Raw genomic sequence first — 27,493 nt, 5'->3', positions numbered from 1 at the left:
CTTCTTTCAGAGTTCAATTTTTTCTCCTCTGACATTCTTTAACTCCTTCCATATCCAGTATTGAACAGGAATCATCAAGAAAGCTCTGACCAGTGGTCACGTATTGGAAAACACTTCAAAACTGCCTCTTAAAATAGGCATTTCCATTCCTCTGAGACTCACCTTATCTAAGAAAAAAGGCACCATTTATGACACCAGCTATGAACACATCTGGAACACAGAGGAACCAACTCAACTAAAATCAAGATATTCCTTATGACTAAACAAATTATAATTTTTGCAAAAAACATGACCACAAAAATAATCTTTCCTTTCTAGAGGGTTGGATTTTTGTTTTTAATAAAAAGCTGTTCGTCCTTTGAACTGTTCTGGTTTTGCAGCAAAGCCAAAGATTTAACAAAATTTCTTAATCCATCCACCAGCATAAACAAAATGAAAATTAAAAAAAATCGCATTTACAACACGACATCAAATTTAATTCAAAGCTAGCTACTTTGGCGTGTGAACCTGTTCTGCTATTAGAATAATCTCCACAAGCATTCTGATAGCCAGGCAACAATCATTATAGCCATATTCGTCTCAAAAATCTTCCCCATATACTAATATGGGTTTCACTTAATATGCTTAACATCTGCTCTAACAAATCTACTCCATACACAGTTACTCAACTGAAGCACTGCAGTACCTATCCCTGGCAGTTTTGCTGCAGATAAATGTGACTGAACTAATAGAAAGATTAGTTTTCCCTGCGAGATTCTACTTGGCATAACTAGCAGACAGTTTTCCTCTCTCATATTTGTACCTCCATGACTAGAAGAAATAAAAGGAAAGTGGTGTGAAATAAAGCAAAACAAACTAATGGGATGTAGTAACACTGTGCCAAGATTCCAGCACTGGTATCTGTAATGTCAAGGACCCCATGCTTGGTGAGAATTAAAATAAAGGGACAAACAAGTAGAAAATTGGTTGTTGGCAGCAACCACCACGGAAGTCTGGCATCTAGATACTTCAACAAGCAACTCCAAAAGCAGGCACTAAATAGCAACACCACTCATCAGTAAGGGAAAGCGAAGCACATCAACTGTGTGCACAAATAAACAATGGGGGTTCAAACAACAACATGAAAGCAAGATTGGCAGCCAACAGAACAACTAAGAATAGGGCTTCTGAGATTTCTGGTACGCTTTCCTATGAATGCTTTACTTTGCTCACAAAAAGGTACAGAGCTACAGAACTAGAGTAGCAAAACACACACGATTTCTCAAAATCTTTGAAGAACAGTATGGATTTGTATACAATTAGTTAGAAAAATAATCTCTTAGGAATTTGTTGAGCATTACTTTCTTACCTCCTTGACATGAGCATCATCAAAGTACATCCATTTGCGGATTTTCGTTTGGAAGAAGAAGGTAGAATAATGCTTTCCATAGTAACAAATCATTCCCACCAAATACAGCTCTGAGTGTTTTGCTCTGTCATCAGTTACTCTGAAGAAGAGCTTCAAGAAAGGAAATAAGAAAAATGAAAGCAGAAATCAATAAAATACCCAGCATTTTATATACTGTTTTGCATCTCAAGGCCTTAAAGTACTACAAGAGAGGCATCAGTTGTTTTTGCTTAGATTAAGAAAACAAGTCAAAGACTAAAGTAATAGATCAATGTTTAAACAAACCTAGAGACACAGACCAGGAACAGACTGCTATCAACTCACCAAATGCCCAAGAATTGAGTCAGTCTTGGAGACTGTGGCCATGCTTTAAAGATGTTTATAGTGATAGATAACTTCTCAGATTTTCTAGTGTGGTTCTACTCTAAAAATGAATACAAGCAAAACTACTCTGCACTGGAAGAAATTCTCCATATACTCTGTTATGCTTGCTGATTATATGAAATACCATTTAGGACTGTTACTCCTCATCACTTTGTAGAAATAAAGCAGTTCTGACAGTAAACAAGTGGCATTTATTTTAATTTAAGCAAAGAAGATGAAATGAAGACAACAGTAGGTCAAAAGAATTTGGCACATACAACGTTTTCTGAATTTAATTGACCATGTTTTATTTAAAAATGCACTGGACTCATTTTTTAGCGAGTTACTGCTTTACTATGCAAGTACCATGCATTCTTAACCACACTTCCATTAACTTGCTCTGATTTTAGTTCACTAAGCACTAGATGTTTTCTTCTTCTGTACATGTATTTTAATGTAATATCTCAGTGCTAGAATATGGCACAGTCAAGATTAAGTATATGAATTACTCAGCTCTAAAACAAACTGATGTAGAATAAGTGCATCCTCTGATACATAAAGCTCCATATCCCATACACTAGTTAATTTAACCTATCAGTCAGTCACACAATGCCAGCCACCCACCATTTCTCAGAGACTGCTTGGTTATAAGTTATTTCTCCTTGTTACAACTACAGGTGTAAACAAAGAGAGGATTTAAACAAACAGAAACTGTATTTTATGTTCAAAAGTAATAAACTTCTGTTCTTTGTAGTGGAAAGTGTACAAATGTATTTTAATTGAAACCAGCACAAACCGCAATCTAATTTCTCTCACACTTCTATATATTTAATTCGAACTGTTTTCTGAAGTAATTTTCTCTTATTTTCAAGCACCTTACTCATTAATGTCACATAGCTGAAAACACGCAATTATACTAGTACTTTCACAGTTTTTATGAAGCATTCAGAATCAGACCAGATCTTTGGGTCTGCCCTCTATTCAGAGGCTGAAAAATTAGAGGTGGTGACTTATTTTTCTTAATCCAGCACTACAGACTATCACGAGAAAGGTTGCATGCTTTTAGGCACTGTGAAATTACAAAAAACTCACATCTCCCAGCTTAAGGCAAGTGCCCAGACTGTGAATAACATCCTCAGCCAGATCAGAGTGGTCCGAGTCCCAAACCAAGCCAATGGTGATGATCTGTGGAGAGTTCATCAGCACACGACGAATACGTATCTTTTCCCCACAATTACTCTGAGGATTTAAAACAAAAACATAGAAAATAAACATTTTCCATTTATTATAACATTAGTTATAACAATTCTTTATTATGAAGAATATATTTTTATATTCTCATTATTTAATATATTGTTAGTTTTAAAAGCTCTTCAGAGAGAAACTTGCTTTTAAAGCTAACAAATTTGCCTTTAAAGCTAACATTTTTTTCAGTGTTCCTTCCTATCCGTTATCTGTTGGAACTATCAGCATCTTTAAAGCATTATGAAAAAAGTTCACCTACTGAATTAAGAAATTATCACAGTCATTTTAGCAAAGAGCACATTGTCATCTTATTTTTAAGGATAATTACGAAGAAGTCTCTTAGAACTCACTTTCCCCCCATGGCAGGTCATACAGGCACCTCTGGAAAAAGATTCCAGAAAAAACATTTTCCTACTGAGAATAGTTTTTCATGTCTGCACGGAACAGTTTCACCATTTAATATAGTCATGCCTGACACTACAACTTTGGAAGAGAACACAAAAGGCTTCCTCCCCACAACAATCTAGAAAGGTAAGCAGAATTTCAGTCCCAATTATCAAAAAACCAGGCAAAACCAAAAGAAAATAAAAAGGAAAAGTTTCAGTTTAGTGACAAGTCAATGATGAGAAAGTAGGCTAGAGGTATTTTGGTTTGTTTTGTGTGGTTGCTTTTTTTGTTCATTTCTTTTATGGGTAGAAGACTGACGTTACAGGTATTTATCAGGCTTTAATATTAAGATGACTATGTTCACACACGTTTTGTAAGGGATAAAGTACAAGCACTCCTGTGGATTACCTCACCAAAACCAACCAAACAAAAAACCAAACCAGCTCAAATTGACATCACCTGTGTTTCAACTAGTTAACAGAAGCAATTTTTGTAATGGAATCCTAATAAGTCATGCAAGTGAAGCTTTATTAGTCCAGCCTTAGCTAAGCCTCAATAAGATTTTGCGACGAAACAAAGAGGCAGAAAGGGCCAGCTGGCAAGCAATTTTACCCCACTGAGTATTTCAGATACAAAGCAGCTCACCTTGACAAGGAATGTCTTTCTAGCAAATTTTCCTTGTTTTAGTTATTAGCTAAGATTTGTGAATCTCTTAAGCAATAAAACAGTATCTATTTGCGTTTATTTTTTTTTTTTAAATCATAAGTAAACCACTATTTGACAACAGCCAAAACAGAATTTAACATTTATATAGAGGCTAAAAGTGAATGTTTCAAAGTTACAAGCTACAGAAGGCTAAGGGGGAGGCAGGCAGGCATAAAATGGAAATGCTTACACCACCCTCAGGGAATAGGCACACAAGCTATTCCTGTTAGAGCCTGGTATTGCTTCACTTCAGGCTCCTGAGATGTCAAACAGTAGCATTACACAAAGCAGCAATTATGCAGCTGTTTCCTGCCCTACCTATTAATCAATATGTAAAAAAAAGTTTGATGATCACTATTTTTGCATAACTACCTAATGCCCTAGATCTGAATATACCTAAATTAGAAGGTAGAACAAAATATTAAACTCCTGTTTTAGAAACCAAGCCCTTATGATTTAAAAACAAAAATGTCTTCATGCTTACCCAAAACTATTTGTATTTTTTTCAACCCAACTGATATAAGGTCTTAAGTCAGCTGAACTTTGTCAGACTTTTACCGCATAGCAGAATGGAACATTTTTAGGAACAGTAACCTATAGCTATCAGTTAGGCATATTCTTTTTAAGAATTTATGTCAGTTAAATTCCAATCATCACTCATGACAACTATAACCTACGCTTTCTGGTCAGTTTCTCCATACTCTGGATTATGTCAGCCAGAAATCCAGAACAGTACTCCCTCAAATTTTCTGTGGTGGTTTTTGCCTTTCACATAGCTCTTGCAAGTACACTGTGTAGCCTACAAGCCCTTGCTGTTGGAATATCCTCTGGCAGTGAGAAGTGGCTGTTCTTTTCTCTTCGCCTCTGACCAACATTTTGGCTATATGATGCAAGAACAACAGTGTGTTCAACAGTATAATTTATCCCAGCTGAACAGTAGTGATGAAGTTGAATGGAATCTCATCCAGGCAAAACAATCAATCTTGTACATGTAATTACAACAACCGGTACAAGAGTAGTTACATTTGTGTCATAGCATGGTGTTACTGAGATGATTCTACAAGAAGTAAGTACTTTCTTTCCTATGCTCTTATTACAGGTGGTACACCCTACTTTCACAGAAAAGAATAACACACCAGAGTAACTGGACAGATTTTGGGAACACTACTAAAAAGCTAGATAATCTAAACTACTGTCAACACAGAGACATCTCCTATATAAAGATATAGCTTCCAAATTCTTTGTCATCTCTGTTTCTTAAGATAAGATCCCAGAACTTTCTTCATACAATAAAAGCAGACAATTGCTGCTTCATGTTAGTGTTAGAGTCCTCACCAAGTTTCAGTGAGATTGAACGGAAACATATTATAGGTACTTCTAGCAGCCATACGGACTTGAACAGGAGTAGACTGCATGCACATGCCCTGTGGGCAATGTAAACATTTCCAAGTTTTTCTCACCACCTTTTTGTGTGGATCCTAGCTCAATAAAAACATTTGTTTTTATTCCCCATCCAAACACTATATCCTTGCCTATTCTTAGCACTTACCTCTAGACAAGAAAGCACACAGCATCAGTTTTTAATTTCCTTTGTTGAGTAACTGAGAAGTACCAAAATCAAGCCCAATCACTACAATGAACTAAATCTTGAAAATGCTCATGAATTAAAAGGTATATGTCAGTGTAATCTATTAACTCTCTTCTGTCCCGTCTGTTGTCCTCATAAGAAAATTGAGCATACTAACTGGACAGTTTCTCAGGTCTCCCATAGTGCTGGCATTCTGCAGAAGCTCTCCGAACATATCTGGAGTGGGTTTCTCTCGTCTCTCCAGCATACAAATAGCTTGATTGCTTTAGTATAGAGAAAGGATGGGAAACAAAAGGTTAACAAAAATATAAAAATGAACAAAAAACACATTAAGCAAGAATGTTGCCCTTAAATTATGTAAGAAGTTAAGAACCTTAAAATACACAACATTTTTTATATTTAATGTAGTACAAAAACCACCATTATTAACTGTGAATTATGTCACTTGCTATAGTAATATGGAAGAAAAAAATATTAAAAAACAGAAAAGGTTTCTGATTTGACTTAAAATTTACACCTTAAAAACAAGCTTTAGCATTTTGAGAAATACTTAATTTCAAAATGAAGCATTTGTTCAAAATGCTTCCCTTTGGCTACCACAACAGTGATGTTAGCACAGTAAAGCACATCCCTACAGAGGAAACTAGACAAAAAATAGCACAGTATTTAATTGATTTCACTGTCCAGTTTAAAAGAAAGATAAGTACATAAAAAGACTAACAGTTAAAGGACATTAAACCCTAACATAGTTTAAGATGTAGATAAACATTTTTTCTTGGTATTTTTAAAATAATATCCAACTCAAGAGTTACTGAGATTTTTTATATATAACACTGAATACCATTTACATAATTATTTTCATGCAATTCTAATAAATAATATTCTAATACACAGTCTCTGCCTGTAACTTAAAGAAGCACAGCACGGTGAAATGGCAGATAGCAGCCACAAGGGAGAATGAAACTTAGCTTTACATTACGCCTAATATACTGCTAGTAGTAGCCTTTAACAGAGATCTGAATGAGAAGAGCAACTAGCAGTTTAAGACAACCTTTTCAGGCTTGCTCTCTAATGCTGGCCAACACACACAGTTTTTCATCCCAATCAAAATTTAGTGATGGGAATGAACAACAGAATTCTACCTCTATCAGGTTTAGGCAGACTGTAACTGAAGAGCAGCTTACTAAAGGAAGAGAAAAATCAACTTAGCTCTTCTAGCATTCACTCAACAGCATTCTAACAGAACTAGAGCAGCAAAAGCTCCTTTAATGAAAGGTCATGATGCCAACAACTATTAAAAAGCAAGTGCTATATCTATCTTCAACATTAATAAGAAAGAGGAGTCAAGGAACTAAATACGGCTGGTCAATCTTGCTCTACCATCTGGGGAAAAGGTAGACCAAATGCCCTTGGAAATCATCTCCAGGCATAAGATGGACAAGAAGGTAAGTCAAACCAGTCAGCATGGATTTACCAATGGCAAACCACGCATGACCAACTTGATTATCTCCTATCATAAGAAGACTGCCCCTGTTGATAAGGGGAAAATAGTGAAAAAGTTTCACAGAGCGGTTAAGCTCTGGAACAGGTAACCTAGAGAGACCATGGAATTTCTGTCCCCGAACATTTCCCAAATTCAACAAAACCCTGAACAGACTGATTTGGCTTTGAGGTTATCCCTGTTTTGAACGGGAAGACAGACTAAGCATCCGAAGGTCCTCTCCAGCTTTTTTCCCCCACTTATCATAACTCACCTGTTCACATACTAAGGTCTTTTAAAAGATACATGAGTCCTTGGCACTAGAGTTGTCGGATACAGAATCGTAAACAAGAAGACACACTGATCCATGCCTAAGTTGATAACTTCTGCTCCACTAAGCCCTCATGCTCCTTATCATGGTTATAAAATATCCTCCAACTTCAAACAAACCACATTCCTGACATTTAGTGTTGAAGGTAAAGATAAAATCACAATACTAGTATAAATAAGAAGCTCTTTTCCCTGTGAAAAAAAAAAAAAGTCTCAACTCACCAAAGTGAGGTTGTGGAGATATAATGTACCATCTGGATAAAAGGTAATGGGTCGGAGGTGGCACCACAGCTGGTACAAACACACTAAAGAGAATGAAAAAGTAGTATATCGACAAGATTAAAAACACAAGTGGGAGCATTGCTGTGAAAATGCATCTTTTTTTTTTTTTTTAATACCATGGCAATGCATATCTTTGGATTGAAAAATGTGAAACTGAGAATTTGTGATTTGTATACAACATGCATCATCACCTCACCTGTTCAAACAAGGTCATCGCAAACTTCTGATGGGAAACACAATGTGGTGCAGTGCAAATATCTTCCTTTGTCTCGTCCGCAATGTGGAAGTGAATTCGCATTAGCAGGTTTTCCTAGTCCAAGAGAGAAGTGAAAAAGCATTAAGTCATTTCAGATGTAGACATAAGTAGAATATAAATCACAAAAGCACATCAGATGCAATGTATAATGTTATAAATACTATTTAAAGAGACAAGACACATTTTTCAAACCTGCTTAGAAAACAAGGGATTTGGCATTTCTTTGCTGTAAGAGAAAATGGCTACCACATCTGAGTTTAAATGCTGTATCAGTTAACCATTTATTTACAGGTACCTCTGAAGATTCTGCTATTGATTATCCTGTCCAATTATCAAAATTAGTAGATTTGACCTAATGTAACAGGTACAGCAGCTCTGCAGTTTTAAAATCAGTTGGTTGCAAATAACTTCCCATCGACACCAAATAACTCTAGCCAATTTCTGTATTCCACAAAGGGTTTGAAATATGGTTAATCTGCATTCTGTAAAAGTGGAGGACAACTAGTAAATGAAGAAGCAGACTAAATCCTACATGAAACAAAAGCTCTGAACATTTTCTAGACAACTCCATCTGTTTTAAAGCTCCCAGGATTTCTTCTCCACTAAGACCTCTGCTCCTCCCGTTGTTGCCAACATTATCTGTTGGTGACATCAGGCTGCTGCCACCTCCTCCAGCAGCAGTTTCCACCACCAGCATAAGTTGCCTGGATAGTTGATAAGCCTTCGATAACCAGGTCAAAATTAATCGGTAGGCAAAATAACTCTGACCTACTACTGCTTCCTTTGAACTTTAATACCTAAGTTCTTCCTCTGCCATTTAAATCTCTGTCCTTAGGGCTGAAAACGTTAACCAAGTGAAAAGCTATGGAATAATCTCTGCCTTAAAGTTTAACCTCAAAATAGAACTCTTACCACTCTTAAATGTCTTTGTACCAGTATGGTTAACCTAACATGCTTGTGGGGACTCTTCCTGTATAAATAGATGGGCTATTTAGATTTCTCGAGAAAGGAACAAAACCTGAAGTTCCCATGTTCTACTATGTACAGACCACTTTTAATGTGCTGGGCTACACACAAAGATTTATCACCGCTGTGTTGACAGGGGCTCCTGTATAGGCTCACCTCCCTTATTTCACTTCAAGGCTTCATTGACACGATCTATTTCCATTTTAAATAGTCCTATTAAACTATACTGTTTTTCTAGACAATTATTCTCTGTCATGGTATTCTACAAAATGGGATAGTTTGGGCTATCATAAGCTCAGTTAGAGGGCTAGGAGAAGACCTACAACAGGTATATGAATTTAGCATTTCTATAACTTCCTCCAGTGCTACTGTCGAATTGGGTAGGTACAGGAAGCGAAAGATGTAATGTACAGAAAGGGCTCCACTCTGAATGGTGCTTTGCCTGAGAGGATTCAAATCCAGTAGCAAATCTGGCATGCTTGTACTTGGATTAAGAATTGATTTGGTTAAGAATCAATTTGATTAAGAATCTATGCCTTCAAACCATCTTTCAACTGTACTTACAAAACATTCAGCAGCATCATCCATGATGCCCAGCTGGAACCGTTGCTCATCCTGAAACGTCTTCGCGAGAGCGGTACGCAGGGCATCAGAAGGCAGTACCTTCTCACTGCTACATTGAAACTGGTTGAAGATACTCTAATAAGAAAAACAAAAAATAGTTTAGTCACTGTATTTTTTCTAACACGTGACTAATACATTGTTTGAAAAGAAACAAGAAACCTTTAACTCACTTTGATCAAGCAACACATATTTGTATTGCACAGGGACTACAAGCGACAGTCCTAGGAGTTTCTCCTTTGAAACCACATCTATCTCTGTGGTGTTTCCCTTCCTTTCATTTCAAAGAGCACATTTGCAAAGAACTAAGGGTTGGGAGCCTAGGGGCAAATTTTCCTCTATATTAATCACCCTTGGACCTTCTCCCAGAGCAAATACAAGACATCAAAACATCCACACTTTTTATTCCTATTTCTCCCTCTTGATTCTTACATTCCACACCAATAGCTTTCTTATACGTGACTTCTGTTTCCCTCTCACTCAACTTTTTCCAAACTTCTCAGCCCACAATGCATTGCTTGTAATCTTGCAGGAATTTACTTTCCAGCAAATTCTTACCCAAGTAAGAATCGGATGATGCCTGGGTCAGCACACAGGAGGAGAAAAGGCACAACCTGAATAGCAGCTCCAGTACATGGCCAGCTGTTTTGCTGCCATACACCTGCATTTTCATAATCGCAACTCACAGCTCATCTGGGTAATCACTTGCAAGGACAAGTAGTTTAATAGAGATGCATTATCACCTTAAACACAGGTTATACACATGAAAGTCCAGCACATATTCCCAGCTGACTAAAACCCCACTTTTACTGTGTGCACATGTAATCTCCAAGAGATCTTCTGAACAGTTATTTCATTTTCATTTCACCCTCCCGAAAAACAAAGATCTGTATGCAAGATCCTCAGTCTAAGTCAAAAATTCTAGCCCTTATTTCCAGACAATTCTTACTCTTACAACACTCTATTCCTCCTACCTCGTTTCATATGGCAACCAAATATTTTCATCAGCGTCAGTAGCAAAATTCTGCATCTATTTCCCTATAATCCCCTATAAAACTTCCCTAAAGACTTCAGAAGACTACTCTTACTCTAGTAAAAAGAAAAAACATCTTCAATTATACACTACTTGGCTTCTCTACCTTCTAAACAAATCAAACAAAAATGAGAAAGCTAGTCTCAAACCAGTTTGAGGATTTATTTTTCTTTCAAATCGATCATGAGAATCTGTAACAATGTTCATTCCTGGGGGACTTCCCTTACTTACAGAAAGCTTCTCCCCAACATACTGAGAATTAACGTTCATTGGAAATAAATAACCTCAACCTTTTTCTCCTTTAACTACCTTTATTTGTTTCTTATCAGAAAGTGAATAGTCAGTCGCGAGAAGGTTTGCCAAGCTCTGCCACCTCATCTGCTTGGAAGAAGATGAAAAAGTGCAGAACACATCTGTCATTGCACAGCCCAAACAAACCAACCTCTGTGTCTGCTCCATCTCTGGCTGTAGAAATCACACAATTTATAGCGCTGACATGATCTGACACACAGGTCAAACCCAAATCTCTCTTTACTGCTTTTTATTTTAAATTTTATTTTGGTAGTGCTTATGGTGCTTATTCATAGGTGAGGGACCATTGTGCTGAAGACTGTTGTTCTTCTATTACTGCATTTATTAGTGGAAAATGAAATGGAAAATGATAACAAAGAGAAGGGTGTGAGGCAATGAAGTCTCACGCTTCTTGAGTTACAGACAACACCTTTCCTCAGCTACCTTTCATATATACACACACATACAAAAATGAGTCTCTATCCGTAACAATCCTGACTCCAATTTCTGTCACACTGGTAACAGAGCCAAATTTCACATTTCCTTAATAAATTTCTTCATTTCAGTGAACCTCAAAAACCAAAAGCAGTGAAAAATAGTTCCATCCTACTGGAACACTTCATTAAGCAATTTAGGAGCACTTGAAAATATTCATGACTGTGCTTTAGAAACATGTTCATTCTGGTTATCATCAGTCTCACTTCATAGAACTGGAAACTGATGCACTTGTCTAGCGGCTGGCACGCAACCTAACTCGGGGAGCTGATGGACAGGACCCGTTCGCTCCAATGAGAGCTCTGAAATAACTCTGAATGCTTGGCAGGGGGAGAATCAGCCCAGGCTTCTAATGAGGGAAAATCAGAAGCCAACAAGCAAGCAGACTAAAACCATCTTTGAGAAAATAATGCATACTCTACTTTTACCTGCAACGTACCCTGTTAGTTAACACAGATTCAATAAAGAAAAATGTGATCCTGATGCTTATAAGCAACTGTTTCAGAGTTAATTCCATAAGATCCTGAAGTTTTGCTGCTTTGTGGTGTTTGTTTTTTTCATTACAAAATTGCAGCCTTCACAACTAAAAATAAAGATTATAAAAACAAACAGAACAACTTTCATTAAATACAATAGCAGAAAATTGTGAAATTTGTTACCACAACCACAGAACAGAAATAATTCAGTAACAAAGAATGCTGTAAAGAATTTAAATATATAAAATCAAGCTGCAGAAGTTCCCAGTGCTGTCTAAAAGACTACATAGAAGAATGTCTTTCAAGATTTGTAATGACATGGAACTCAGTGGTATAGTCTTCTTTAAATTTTGAGGACTAAAATGTTTTAAAAATAGTAATTGTGCATTTTAACCTAACAAAGATCAAATCTTACTTTATCTTTGCACAGCATAGTTTAAAACACTTTGAAGCACAACACAGCAGCTTGTAGGAAGCCCTAAATGCACCTGCAATGGAGTCAAACTCACCTGGAACACAAGGTTTGGTGGTTTTTTTTGTCTTGTTTGTTTTCTGCTTGGGGAGGTGCAGAGGGAGACAGGGGAGTTGTTTCCCCTTTTTTTCATTTTTCAAGATAGGCTCTTCACTCCCCTTTTATTCAGAACAGGTCAGTCTTGTCTCTCAGCCTTAGATGGACAGGTGTGGCATTTCCTGATGTTTCATCACTTTAAGTTATCTAAGTTGGATCTCTCTCCTTAACTTCAGATCTTGCCCTCGAGTTACACTGTTAACCACTAAACATTTGCTCCATATGCAGTCTGAAAGCCAGCTGGGCGCAGACCAGGAAAGCACTGCTGGTCCTGCTACAGGAGTTTTGATGACAACTTTTCTCCAAGTGCTTCTGGAACTTAATGATAGCTTCATATACAAAACATTCAAACTTAATTCTCTTCCAAACTTCCCGATAGCAAAAACCCCACTAGCATATTCACTGCACCGAAGTTCTCTTGCAATGGCTACATTCCAATACAGTTGAGAGTATCCTTAACAGCCACAATATGAAAAGACACCACTAAAAACCTTATGAATAAGCTAAGCTTTTCCTATTTTTACTAGTTTTAATGAAAACAAATCAAGGCATCAGAACTGAAAGAGAAAAATGTACTGGCTTAGCACAGAACATGAGCAATTCCTAATACTGAATTAACTGCATTTCTTTGATTTTTATACTGATGATCTGTTCTTGGCATGTTGGGATGAGCCATTACAGAAGAGCATGAGAAAGGGATTTCAGCCAGGAAGTTTGCACTCTAGTAACACCGCGTTCCTGATGTCTCTATTAAAAAAAAAAAAAAAAAAGAAAAAAGCCTGTCTCTCTCTGTATTTCCTTCCCTTCAGATCCACAAAGGTCTGGAAAGGACAGCGCAGACAGCAGAATTGGGAAGCACAACTGTTCCTTACAGAAATAAATTGCTGAAGCCCATCTCGTAGCATCTGGTCCATGCCCAAGTACTAAGTCAAGATCAACTATATTCTTCACATAGCTGATCTTAGGCCAGCTTGCTGTCAGATGTATCCAAATCTGGAAATTCCTTAACCACCCCAGGCAATCTATTCTAAGGCCTCACTTGGTTTATTGCCATTCAAAAGGGTTTTGTTTGTTTTTCCCCCTAGTTTCTAACTGGAAGCTTCTTGTCCTTTCTGCTACAGGTTTGGGCTTCTGCAACCTGTCAGAACATGGGCTTGCAGAGTCAGTGATCTTCTGGAATCACCTCCTCCACTTTGGGAAGTCTGGGGATCAATACCAACTTTCTAAAGCTTCAAAGGAAGCTTTATGGCTTGAGATAAGGAACACAACTGATATTATGGAACTGCTGAAGTTAAAACTTGCCTTTGTTTCAGACTGCTGAAATTCGCATGCAAGATCATAAAATGAGTTATGCTTCACACTTGGTTAGAAAACAAGACAGTAATTATTCTTCGAGATAATCCCTGGGATTGAAGTTTCAGACTTATTTTTAAAGTTGTGAAGCTGAAATATCTGTGAATCCTGCCCCCTCTTCCCAGTCTAAGAGATCATTTAAATCACCTAGGAACAAAGTATTCAGTTTGGGGGTACGGTGACATTTGCACTATGTATCTGACCAGACTGATGGAACAAACCCTCCACTTGATGCACGTTTACCAGTGACTTTTAACCCAGCACGTAGAAGCAGCCTGGCGTAAAAATAAATTGATGACTGAATACAACAGGCAACAGCTAGTGAATCAGATCAGTGTCCATGCACTGTAAATTTGAGTCCTGTCCTTGGCAGCCTTCTGAGAATCAATTATTCTCTTCCAGCACCAAGCAGAAGTTACTTCTGGATGTGGATAGCACTGCAGCATGCATTTGTTTCAAAGAACAAAACACATTCTCTCCAAATGCTTTAGTATTGCCTATGTTAACAGTTTCTGCCTTTTAGTAAAAGCTACAAATATTAACATAGCCAATCCTTATCCCATTGCTCAACATATCAATACTATCCTTGCTCTAACTCAATTGAAAGTTCGTCATTTTAAAGCTTTTTCTCGTCTACAATACTTAACCTCACATCTAGAGCATCACTCTCCTCCTGCTCAGTACAGCAATCTGGTTCAATAGAAATTCTGGCTGCTAAACTCCCTTTTCTCCCATCCAGCTACATACACCTCCACCTACCTGATTTCCACTAGCTCAAACTTCTTCCTTATTATTTCCTTATATTTGCCTTAAGGTGTGCCAATAATTCTGACCCTATTTGTCTCTGCATCACTTTCAAAAACCTACAAGTCTGATAACAATCAACCTAGACCTCCCTTTATTCCTTTCTTTTATGGTCTATTCTACAATATATATTTCTGATACTGCTGTAGCCCAAGATATACTAAAAAAGCACAAAAGAAGAGAACAAGATTTTTGCAGCCAACCTATTGTCTCAGCCATGTCATGAACTTTTCATAACAAACCCTTCAAATAGGCACCTAATCAGACCCATGAATTACTGCAATTCCAGTTCTTTAAGCATTCCAATATCCTATTGTTCTCAGTTTTCGCCTTAGAAAACAATCATTTCTAAGCAGAAAATTCACATTCTTCCTGTTTTTGTTGCATGACAGAATTACAAAAAAGAACAGCCCTGTTGGAATTTATCAATCAATAGAGCATTCTTTCTTGCAAACTACAAAAAACACTCTGTCCTATATCCTGGCACTATAGAGCTCCCAGCACAATCCCTGGAAGGAGAACAAACTCCGTAGCATGCTCAGCACAGTGGACGGATTTCCCCCTTCCTGCCCCCTTCCAGCTGTAATAAACAAACACCACAGCAAAGTCATGCTCTAGAAAAAGGAAAACAAAACAGAACACAGTAGATTTCAACATTAATAATAAATCAAAAAGCTGCTCCAGTGTTACAGCAGGCAAACGACACAGCGGTAAGGACAGCTAGTGTACTAAACAAACAAACAACCTTGAATAACGCCACAACATCTTAAGGAACAGTGTTTGGGATTCCAGTACAGTCTCTGCAGCTCTTCCTTGTATTTTACAGCCGTTGATGCAATGTTCCTTCAAAATGGCCAACGAACAGATGCCTGGAAGGATTTCAAGGCTCACTTTGTAGCCATAGACAGCCAGGTAGCTTAGCAAGTTTTTAAATTACTTCAAGTATTTATGCAGTAAATGTCTTCAATGTGGCACAAAACTAAAATGGGATTTGATATCCAGTAACAAACATCACTGTCCTGCGATCCCTCATTTTATAAAGTAAATTAAAATCAAATAATATTTATGGGACTAGCTGAGCATTTACAGTAAATACTGTGCATGACATCAGAATCCCTAGAAATAGCTGCAGCAAGCCAAGCAAGCACAAAAAAAATAACTACTTTAGTGTTATTCAAAGGCTAAATTTAGCCTGGTGAAGACTCTCTTCCTCTGAAGTCAACGGGAAGTGTCTCCTTTGGCAACCATTCCAGTCGGGGAAGGAGCACGAACCCTCTCTGACCAACACAGAAGGTATCCTGCGAAGGCAAATGGAGAGCAGGGGTGGCAAATAGACTATTTCCCCCAAGTCCTGCCCCCTTCACAAGCTAGGCTGGAATCAGAACATGCCAGCATGCTTTGGAGAAAAGCAAACGCGTCCTGCTCCATCCTCGCTTGCTCTGGCCAGCATCTCGGGCAGTTCCACCTGATAGCATGCAAGGCTAGTTACCTCTCCCCAGACCCTAATGGGACATTTTCGCATGGTATAGAGATCCAAATTCTTGGCTTCCCACTGGATCCAGCCATATCTTCTCCCTCATCTTAGCAAAGCCTAAGGCAAGATTCAAGAGAAACAGGATGTCAAAGAGCTGGAGGCTAGGCTGCCATTACCCTGGCAGGACAACAGTTAGAGGCTTCCAGAGCAGGCAAGAACAGCAGGGCAGGGGAGGAGATGAGCAAGGATGGGAAGGGCTGATCCTGCTGCAGCAGGACACAGAACGCTCCTGGTGATGCCTGCAGTAATAGGTACGTATTACACATATTATCCCATTTGTCATATACAAGTTTACACGTACTGTGTGTGCCAGGCAGCATTGACATTTTCAGGAGAGGAAGAGAAGACTTATCCAGAGGGCAGCAGAGGACAAGTAAATGCTTTTCAACAGCCTTTTGGGATTTTTTGTTTTTCATGTACTGTTTTGCTTAAGGAGTTTATGAAGATGAATGCAATTATCTCTGTAGTCTGGGGCTATGCCTGGTGCATCCCTTTGTTATTTAGTATCCCCACATTTTCAGTTACACACGTGTGAGACAAGCAACATCTCTGGTGTTAGTGGAGGTTTTATTGTACTGTAGTTGTTCTTTTCTTTGCTTCTTGGGGGAGGGAGGGCTACATCCCCAATTTCAAATCAAGTGACACTCTTTATTACACATCTTTATAATATTTGAATTGGTAACACTGATTATCAGGGAATTTTTCAAATACGTACAAATATCAACATTTCATACAATTTAATTACGGTGGAAACTTGTCATGACATTGCTCAGAGAAAAAACAAAATTGTGAGATGCTTTCAATTAATAAACATACAGGAACCAGGAGTAAGACAGTTCTGTAACTTCTTACAAGCATATTCCTGCACAATTTTTCTCTTGCATACTTATACAATAAGTGTCTGTAAACATTCTAAGGGTTGTAGAATAGGCTTGGGTAGATCACTGGTATTTCCCACAAAGAACAGACTGCAGGATGAAAATACATAATAATTTTGGTTTGGATTAAAGCCTGCTGAAATTCAATTTTTTTCTTTGTCAAGTACTCATTACTGCCCACATTCAGAAATACTCGTCCACATGATTGTTGATGCGTTTCTTCAGAATTTTTCATTGTGCACCGAGTTTTGTGAGCTATTACAATTCCACACGCAGCCAGATTTAAGTTGTCTAAAACGTGCAAAACACCTTCGGGATTTAGCACAATGCGAGGACTTTGCTGAAAACTTAAGTGTTACAACGTCTTACAGCTGAAGATGGCATTGGTAGGAACTTCAGATAGGAAACAAACCAAAGTCCTCAAAGATGCTTGTGAGCAAGAAGACAGAGCAGCGTTTTTTCAAAGGCTGCATAATTTCAAAGTAGGCATATGGCTACTGGCATGAGATTTGTGAATTCTACTGCTCTACCTGTCACTTAAGAGGTTTATAATGACACACTTTTGCTGTCTTGCTGAAATGTGCAGTAAGAATTTTATCAACAAAACTTAACACGCTCTGACCCAATGTATGCTTTTTAGTACATATTGCAGAGATTCTGCCACCTTCCAGTCTTACAGAAGTGCTTGTGCTTTGCTCTTTTGTACCGGTACTGCTAATCCAGAAGCATCTTGTTTCACAGTTCACTTTTCCATACCAGTTAGATAAGTGTTCATCTTCTCCTCTTTCACATGGCTTTTTTCCTCTCCTTTTTCAGTGCTCTCGTGTCAAGTAAGGCTTCAACTACTATCCCTATTAGCCCAAGCAACTCCACCTCAGAGTTCACTCGACTTTCAGTGAAATGACAGAACCTGTCGGACTTTTGGTATCTCCTTGCCATATCCTACTGTTAGGTTAAACACCAGAATAGTAAAAATTTACAGAGATCATCATTTCCCAAATCCTTTTCTCTCTGCCCTCAGCTACCAAAGAATGCCAGCAATCACCTGGCAATACTTGAGGGAATGATCCAAAAAACAAGCTTCAAATCACTTATCCTGCTGAACTTCACAAACTCAAACCAGATCATGTCTGTCTCAGCCATTTCACTACAAGGAAGGGGATATACTCAATATCTCTTATTTGTCTGCATAGCTGTATTTCTCTCTTTGGATGTGCTATCCTGCTCCTTACTTACCACAACATCCTCTTCTGAAGATACCACCGTAAATATCATCCTGTCTCTTCATTTCAACAGATGTGTTGATATAGATTCCCCTCCAAAAGGAAATTACTTATCTCTTTCATGCCTTAAGAGTCTCCTCTTTGCTGTTCTTTTGCAATGGAAAAATCCCTTCAGAACAATCAAAAACCTTCCTGGATATCTCATTTCAAGTCTGTCTCTCACCTTCACAGTCACTTATCAGCAACAAGACAGCTGTTATAGTACATCACCTGTGAACTTCAAATGATCTTAATTTAAACCTTGCACTCTCTATTTTGCCATATGGTTAGACATGCTGTCTCTCCTTTTCATTTCTGAACACAGAATTCATATTACATTAAGTTCTCCCAAAATGAATTTAAATATTTACTTAAGTTTTACCATCCGTTTGTGATCAAATAAAATATCTCAGTACCAATTTCAGAGAGAGAAATAACTACTCAGGAAAACTAAAGGTAGATTTTTTCATCCTGTTTTGATTATGTCCATTTCTCTCACCAGATAAGAGGCAGCACTGGGTTTACAGAATTTAAGAGGACACAAACCAAAACAGCAGAAGCACTAAAAATTAATGGGTAGAAACAAAGGGAGATGTAGGAAGTACACAAGAGTACTTGGAATCAGAACTAGTATCTATATCTGACTGTCCAGGCAGCATCTATGACAGTTACTGTATCAGCATTTAAAACCAGAATTGATGTTTTCTAAAACTGAGACCACAAAGAGTTGCGCCTTTTGATGCAAACATCAATATTTACAGTAGAAAATACCTTTTAGCCTTACATAATCAACAGCTTTGAACAGAAAAGCCTTCCATGCTGACATTTAAAGCAGCTCTGAAGGAAAGGTAAATTCTGAAGAACATATTAACCATAAGCAATAAAATATTTATAAACCAAATGACAAATTAGAAAAACACACAAAGAAAATAGACGTTTTTCTGCATGAAGTGATCATTTCAAACACAGAGGCTCATGATGATCCGCACTTCACTGATGAGAGTCCTTTTATCTGTAACTTCACCTACAGTATTTTCACAACGTAGTGGAACATTTTAAGAACAGCACTATGAGTATCATCACCCAGCCACTAATCAGATTCACCTTTACTCTCACCAATTTACAGATGCATGTTAATTAAATATTGGTGATATATTACGCTTTTTTTTTTTTAAATAAATGAAATTTATTTCCAACCTTTACCTTGAGAGCACAGAAGATGCAAGAATCACCCATACACTTGTGCGTCGTGATTTGTCGGAAACTGCGACGAAAAATGTCCAGGTGCCAGAGAACCTGAAACACAAAGAGGAGCACAAATGATTTTATATGCTGCATAAAGCTTTGATTAAAAATGCATGTTAAACGATTCCAGAAGCACATTAGTGTTAATGAATGTCACTTTTAACACAGTGTGCCTCTTAGCTATCTGCAAGCTGGTATTTTCACCTTACTTTCTCAAGAACTGTAATACTCGGGAATTAACTTAGAGCAGGACATACCTCTCAGTTTCTTTTCACGTGCTAAAAACATGTTGCTTTGCCTCTGTGGCATTGCGGGCTCCAACTGCAGGTGCCCTGACTGCTCCCCGGTGCTTGGACCATATTGAGCAGTCGCATGGCCACACTGCGAACCTCAGCAGAGCTGTCAGAAGCCCCAACAGCCATGCAGGTAAGCTCCTTGGCACTTCACTCCTCCTCCCCAGCAGCCTCAATGTTCTGAGCAGAAAGGCCACGTGTCAGAAGGAGCAACACATGAACAAGATCTTCCACATCAAAACAATAAATGACTAAAATTCCCTGTGCCCACTGTTATCGTTACTAAGTGCATTTACATCTTCTGATGACCAGTGGATTTCTAACCCTACACAGTGTGGGTAGTTATTATGGTAATGATCACAGGACATAAAAACAAGCAGGCTTCGTACGCCCTTCTAGCACCAGTGCAAGGCAGTTTGCTGCGATAGCACCAAGCTTTATTGCTGTTTTACCACCAAACCTGCGCAACCTTGGGCAAGCATCTAAATTTCCACATGTACAGCAGCGACATTACTGCTTTGAGGTGCTTCACAGTCAGCTTCGTGGTTGCTGCTAGCTCTTTCAACCTCAGCTAACAGCAACTGGGCTCTCCTGCAAGCCCTGCCCTCAGTCCCACCAGCCTGGCAGGGGGCAGAGGCTTGTGTTGAAAGAAACCCTGACCTAAATCGCCCCGTGCCAGGCTCCAGACGGAACGGGAAGGTTGAGGCTGGCATGTGACTGACTAAACACTTCGTTAGCAGGAGCAGAGGGACCGAACAGCTAATTCTGATTAACTGGTCCAGTACAATGCACTAGAAAAATGTAGTATTCTGAAAAAAACTGTACTGCTCTCAAGAAGTGTTGCTAGCTTTCACAATTCGTTAGCTAAATTATAGCACCCAAACGTTACCTTTACTTGTATTACGAAATCAATGCATTTAGAGAAACTTTAATCTGTCAGGTTTCCAAACCTGCTGAATTGTGAGGGGTATGTTTATACTCAAACTCTCCCAATACTTAAGGGCCTGGGAGGCAATGTAAACCTTTGAAGCATCTGATTACATACAACATTCCTGAAGAGCTACTACAGACTTCACAAAAAGAAGAAATAATACATTTAGGAACGAGTCCAATTTTTAAATGTAATTGCCTCTGGAGTTTATCTTGAATGTTTATAGAAATACTTAATAGTAAGGAGCAACAACATTCAAGAGTCTCTCAGACTCGCACAATGTTAAAAATAAGATGAAAAAACAGAAGTATATATTATTGCAAAATGGTAATCATCTTGTTTTCTGTTTTATTTGTATTCAGCTTTAACTGTAAATATTTTAGGTATACTATCTCTCTTGAGCTTCAGAAGGAAACGGCTTATGCAGCACACTGCAGGCCAGGTCGCAGGCTTGGCTATTTCTTGTACGCTGTGCAGCTGCCATTAGGCTCCGCTTAGTTCTGACCTCGGATTAACTCAGCATCAGGAGGCAGCCAGTGATTACACCTTACAGCTTCACAGAACAATACAGCACATCACTGGAAACTCCACTTTTCTTGTGAGCACTTTCCTTTGTACCTGGTCCTGTACTTCCTGGCATATTAAGCTGTTTGAGGGTCACAAGAGTTTCCATTTGTATTATTCGTATCACCAGGCTATCCTGAAGCCTGAAGCTATCTGAGCAGCTCATTTTTCTCATGGAAAAAGGCACAGTGACCCAGTCTGTGCTACACAAACAAGTCATATGAAGGGAAGGAGCCTGAAGTGGGGAAAGGATTTGAAACCCTTCAGCTAGAAGGGCCGAAACTCAAACAGCCATTCCAAATATGCAAACAATGACAATGCAAGCAGAGCAGCCACTTCACCACATTTTGACAGAGGAAAATTATTTTCTCTAAATCAAAAGGTAAGTACTCAAATATGTAAACTAAACTACAAATCAGCAATTAAAGAAAACTGGACTGCGTAAAAATATTCCGTACAGATATCGTTAACCCTTTGGGTCATCAAAAAATTACTTTTAGGAGTAGACATACTGAAACCTATTCAATATTCTCTTATTTTAAAATAAATTTTCTACACATGTTCACCTTTGGTTGATACATAACAAGTTTTCACAGAAAGGAATCACTATGTGATTGTACAAATGCTGTCAATTTCACCAAGAAAAACTGGAAATTCCCAGAGCTGTTCTGTAACACAGCTAACCTGCATTTCCCAACTTTGCTTTCTTCTACCTAGACTCACAAACAATTACACAGTCAAGCCTGGCTGTACATGCTGCACAGCACAGAAAGTATTGCAATAGACAGAAGGAGATGACAAAAGCAGTTTGCATTCTGTGATCTTACCTGTAGCGCGCTGTTCAGGAAGCAACTGTTCTGTCCCGGTTCATTGCTCAGACCTTTACTGGGTGCTATTGAGGTTGTATTTCGTGGAGTAAACATCCCCTGGACATTCCCCCGACCCACAGAGAAGTAACTTCTTTTCCAAGACATCTTCCAGTTTTAGCTGTAGAACATACAAGCTTTGGCTGGTACAGTGTTTTACGTGATCAGATCTTCCCTTTCTTTCACCAAAATTCAGAACTGGAACAACGTCCAATATTCTGTTATTTATAGTTTAAATTCGATTTATCTTTTCTTGAGGACAGAAGCAGGTTCTTTTAAATCCAGCCCAGGATGCTAGTCTTCATTTGATGCTTACATATGCAAAACCCTCTTTTATAAGCAGCCACAGACAAAGTTTGCAGAGGGAAGGAATCCATCGTCTTGCAAGTTCATCTGTTATGCTGTTTCTCCCTTTTCCAAGTGGGTAGTGACTTCAGGGAACAAATGGCAGATTAAGGAGGTCCCTGAATCAAGAGGAGAAAAACAACAGCTACCTCCCGCCCCCCTTCCACCCTCCCCCCAAAACAGTTTTTCTAATTCTTTTATAATCCTCCCACAGAAGACGGGAAAAATCCAATTAGTAAGAGAGCACTGAAACCAAAACCATAACAAAGTCTTTGCAGCTCCCTTTCAGTTCCTTCTGTCTTGGGTGATGAAAGAGACATTATCCTCACAGGAAAAAAGCAGCAACTCCAGAACTTGAGAGTGACGAGCTTTAGAGTAGCGAGGAGTCTGATACAGTCCCTCTAATTCTGAGTGCAATCTTTAGAAGTTCCTCCTCCTGATCCTCCTTTTGCAATCGGAATGCCCAGCCGTGCCAGAAAGCTTGAGAGAGAAAAATAATCAAAGGCTTGCGTCATTTAATTACTCTCTTGGTTTTGTGGTGTTCTGCCAAGACCAGTGTTGCCTCACCTCCCACAATACACTGAATCTTCTGAGACAAAGCAAAAAATATAAGCCCTCCTCCACCCAAAAAATAAAATAACACGGAAAAGAACGCAGAGTTATAAGAAAAGCATGGTAGAGCAGGAGGGCTGACCTATGTCAGTAGAGTTAAGAAGGAAGTTAGATTTAAGAAGAGAAAACACATTCACACAACTATCATGCCAGTGTTCATACATACCCTTTGCAATCCTTAAATATTATATTTCTTTAAGATCTTAGTATTTCAGATAGTAGTGGGAGGATTTTGTGAATAGATGTTAATACACTGTCCGCACTAGAATTGGGATTTTCCATTGATAGAACACTGAAATGAAGACAAGTCTCTGCACTGACTCAGAAGGCCAGAGCTGTCTTCAAAACAAAATACTCTCCATGATTTATTAACCATAGACAATGATTTTATATATACACACACACACACGTATATATATATAAAGTTGCTTAACTGAGGTACACAGAATAATACAATGTCTTCTAGGAGACACTGATGCTTATGAAGAAATCAGCATCATTCAATAAACACTGCTCTTCTTACCCTAAACTCACTTTTGCTGTTGTCTTGCAGAGAACATTAAAAAAAAAAAAAGAATTTGTTCTAAAAAATTCCTATAAACTGCAAGAATTTATGGTAATTAAAAAAAAACTTCTTGTAAGAGTATGCCACCTCTTTGCCACCTCTATTTACTTTACAGCCAATCATATAGCATTTTTGTGGGACACTGTTAATGAGGTTTAGGATTACCCCATTATCAATAATAGAACAACTGAATATACCCAGCATGAACAAGACAGATCTATTCCACGTGTTCTGAGGAAGTAATTGCACCACAAAATAAGCACATGCAAAATTTGTGCATCAGCAAAACATAATTAGGAGTGTAACTCCTTACAGATATACCCCTGGGTGTCTGCAAAGGCACATTTTTCACCTTCACCACAATGATAAGTAATTCATCTTCTGTCAAAACACAGGATTTCCTTAACATCCATGGATGTCTTACAGTAGCCTAACCCAGTCCCTGCTAGTAATATTTTGTTCGTACTTCTATTAAGCTAATTCTACAAATATTAACGAAGTCTCAGTGTTGCTGTAAGGCAGGCAAACATCTCTATACAGATGAATATTATTCCTAGTTGCCAATATGCCATGCAAAATTTTCAGATGTGCTTGCAAGCCTGCAGACACAGTCCATTATCATGCCAGTCGTGCAACATTCCTGAGCACTGAACATATACAGGTTTCATTTCAAAGCAATTTCAGCCTCAACCCCCCTTTTCTTTGCTCAATGCCTTAATGAATCACGAGCCAAACACACTGTGTGAGGTAATTGACTTTCAAGCAACAATTTAAGAACCTCTGTAAACCAACGCTACTTGCAATAGGTGCAGCGCTAAGCCTGAGCTGCAAGAGCCAGGAGCGCGATGCCCTGGGAATGGGCTGAGGTAGGCAGACTCGGTGCTAACTCACAGAAAGTCCCTGAGCCAAGCACTCTGCCATCCCCTTTCCACAGCACCTATGGGAAGATGGAAAACACAATCCACAAGACATCCCAGAAGCACAGGAGTGAGTAAATACTCATGAACTTCAATTCAAGATTCTGCTCTCAAACTGGGCTATAAGTCTTCAAGCCAAAGTGTCCAGTTATTACAAACTGCATACATTTTTCTACTGGTTTTTATTGTTGTGGGACCAGAATCAAATTAGCAGCTTTGTATTCTGCCTGTCATCACAAGAGGAGTATTGCAAGCTGGCAGGACTCTTGCAGTAATCACACAAGCTTCTTACGTTTATACAAGGCTTAGCAGAACTGACTTCTTAGCCTACCTTCCCCGTGATTTTTCACAGGGAGAAGTTCAGCCTGCTCATTTAGCTAGATGGCTGTTGCAGAGCTAAGAGAATGAGCAGGAAGCCTGTAATCAGGTAACCACCCAGTTAGGACAGAACCACATCTCTGGAGATTAATGGCAGTGTCACACTTGACCAAACACTATAAACTTACCAACGCTACAGAAGAGCTACAAAATGGAAGCCTAATTAGTCCAAAATATATGTATGACAATATTCATATGGATCCTCTGTTCTACCATGAAAATCACAAAAAGGATAGCAAAAAGCAGGAAAAAAAAAAAGAACTTAAGGAAAAGAGCTATCATCACTATTAAAATATTCTGCTTTGCTTTCACCACCAACACAGCCACCACCAGAGAAAAAGCTAAGCCTCTTGTATTTTCAACTCACAATAGATAATTAAAAAAAAACAAAACAAAACAAAACAAACCACCAGTGGTTTGTAAGGGAACGGAAGGGCACTGCCACACAAGCTTGTCCGCAGGCGGAGGTGTTCTCCAAACACGCTACTTCTCCCTGATATTGTGTGAGCTTGAAAACGATCCCAACCACAAAACTAAAGAAAAATAAATTTACTCTCTGAAATGAAATCACAATAACACAATGATACACACAACGTGCTTCAGAGAACTGAATAGTTAAGCGAGAAGAAAATACTTTCACATATTATTTCTGATTAAGGAAGTTTTTGAGCAAAACTGTTCTCCTACAAAGGACAAAAGAAAAGTTTTTTAATAGGACAAGGAAAACCCTTATAATTCAACTGCTAATGAGGTTTCCCAGCTTTCTCCAGCATTTTAATATTAGGTCACAACAAGTGCAGCTCCATATAGCTCTTACATTACACATGAAAGTTACTCAAAACCTGTAGCTCCATGTGGCATACTGGCATGACCCCAAGCAAGTGAGTTTGAAGTAAAGGAGAACGGCATTATCAGATCTGAGAAAACTGTTCCTACACAGAACAGATGATTCTCATTGCTGGAAACTTTACTAGTCCAGAAATATGACCAAAACAAGAGTGCCAAATGCAAAAACATAAACGATGCTCTTGGTTCATTACTCAACATGTTATCTTAGAGACACAGTGAATGGACGCAGACAGCCTAAAAGCTTCTAATGCACTTGAGTTTTGTTTATCATATGAAGAACACTATTCACTGGAATAAAGCACAAAAGTAATCCAGCCAGCATGATTAAGTAAAGCTAACTAGATCCCTGATAAGTTGCACAGACATAATAGAATTGTTATAATAAAGAGCAAATCATTTATAAAGATTATATAGCTAGAAAGCAGAAGCTTATCATTCTAGATTCTCCCTCAAATTCATCTAGCTTCCATGCTGTTGGGAAGAGCTTCCTTGGGGGGGAGGGAGGGCTCCCAGACAGCAGCAGGCTCCCAGACAAGAGCAGTGCATGGGAGCAGCACTCACGTAGCCTCTCCAGCAGTCCACCCCCGGAGCAGTGCTGGCCACAGCTCAGCACGTACCTCTGGCCTGAAGAAACCTGACAGTCTGTCCTTGGGACAGCAGGGCACAGGGCTCTCACAGATGTGAGAAAGAAGAGTTCAGGTCCCAATTCGTTCTAATATTTATTTGCACATCACACAAATGTAGCATCTCAAGTTGTATCCTTCCTTCTCTGGTGTGGTCCCACTATTTTACTTCGCTTTAAGGCAAAAAAAATAAAAAATTGCCACATTCCTCTTACTTCAGCTTCATGTCTCTCCATACGTTTTAGGCTCCTGCTCGATGAATCATTCCAGGCACAAGGCTGAATTCAAACAGCCAAATTAGGAAAGGAGACGCTTCCATTTAGTTCTAGGTATGGCTGAAGCCACCAATTAAGTATTTATCACACTTAGATAAGAGCAGAGGTCCAGAACTTATTTTTAGTGACTTGTGTTTCTACATTGGTGTTTTCAGAAAAGAATGTGTTCCCCACCCCTGTGATCCTACCACCTTTTCAGGCAGTAGAGACCAGATAACTCATGTTGAGAATAAATTGTCCTTTCACATACTAAAAACAACTATGAAAGCATAAACAGATGAGAAATGGCTTGGAAATCCCCTATTTTAGTAGTTTTCATAACACAGAAGATAATTGTCCAAGATGATGCATTTCAGTGGGAGCTCTCACGCAGCTGGCTCCCAGCAGGGTCCCCTTTCAGCGCAGACGCAGAGGAACAGCCCCCTGTCCCCTGCCCCATCCCAAGGCTCGAGGGGGAGTGCCCTCACAACCAGAGGCTCAGCAACTTCCTCTGTGTAACTGAAACAATGCAAGTAATGGCTAATTTCTACATGAATTATATTAATTTAATCGCAGAGCTCAACAACATGAAGACCTTCATTGACAGTTCAGACCTCCCTAAATATCCAGCTTGGTATCTCAGCCTATGCTCAATCTTGAAGGTGATGAGATAAAAGAGGGATAGAATGAGTACTCACTACCTAATAGCCATAAGGCTAGATGAAGTAAAGAGTGAGCAGTGCAGAG

General features: G+C 38.7%; 1 protein-coding gene across 12 annotated transcripts in view; it reads right to left on the bottom strand.

The window, feature by feature from the left end:
- USP54 (ubiquitin specific peptidase 54) overlaps positions 1 to 27,493 on the bottom strand; it is a 98,877-nt gene that overhangs the window by 27,852 nt on the left and 43,532 nt on the right. For 11 of the 12 annotated variants that reach the window (XM_072040108.1, XM_027460878.3, XM_072040114.1 and 8 more), the window contains exons 2-9: positions 22,165 to 23,028; positions 19,508 to 19,600; positions 9,554 to 9,688; positions 7,964 to 8,077; positions 7,708 to 7,790; positions 5,833 to 5,938; positions 2,843 to 2,989; positions 1,349 to 1,498 (exon numbers count right to left, since the gene is read on the bottom strand). In XM_072040108.1, the coding sequence (XP_071896209.1) occupies positions 1,349 to 1,498; positions 2,843 to 2,989; positions 5,833 to 5,938; positions 7,708 to 7,790; positions 7,964 to 8,077; positions 9,554 to 9,688; positions 19,508 to 19,600; positions 22,165 to 22,311 (975 nt within the window). In that variant the 5' untranslated portion in view covers positions 22,312 to 23,028. Of the gene's footprint in view, positions 1 to 1,348; positions 1,499 to 2,842; positions 2,990 to 5,832; positions 5,939 to 7,707; positions 7,791 to 7,963; positions 8,078 to 9,553; positions 9,689 to 16,119; positions 16,222 to 19,507; positions 19,601 to 22,164; positions 23,029 to 27,493 lie in introns of those variants that run through there. The other variant, XM_072040116.1, reaches the window with a different exon arrangement.

The sequence above is a fragment of the Anas platyrhynchos genome, chromosome 6, assembly GCF_047663525.1.
Source record: "Anas platyrhynchos isolate ZD024472 breed Pekin duck chromosome 6, IASCAAS_PekinDuck_T2T, whole genome shotgun sequence".
NCBI lineage: Eukaryota > Metazoa > Chordata > Aves > Anseriformes > Anatidae > Anas > Anas platyrhynchos.
This window is presented reverse-complemented; position numbering and strand designations above follow the sequence as displayed.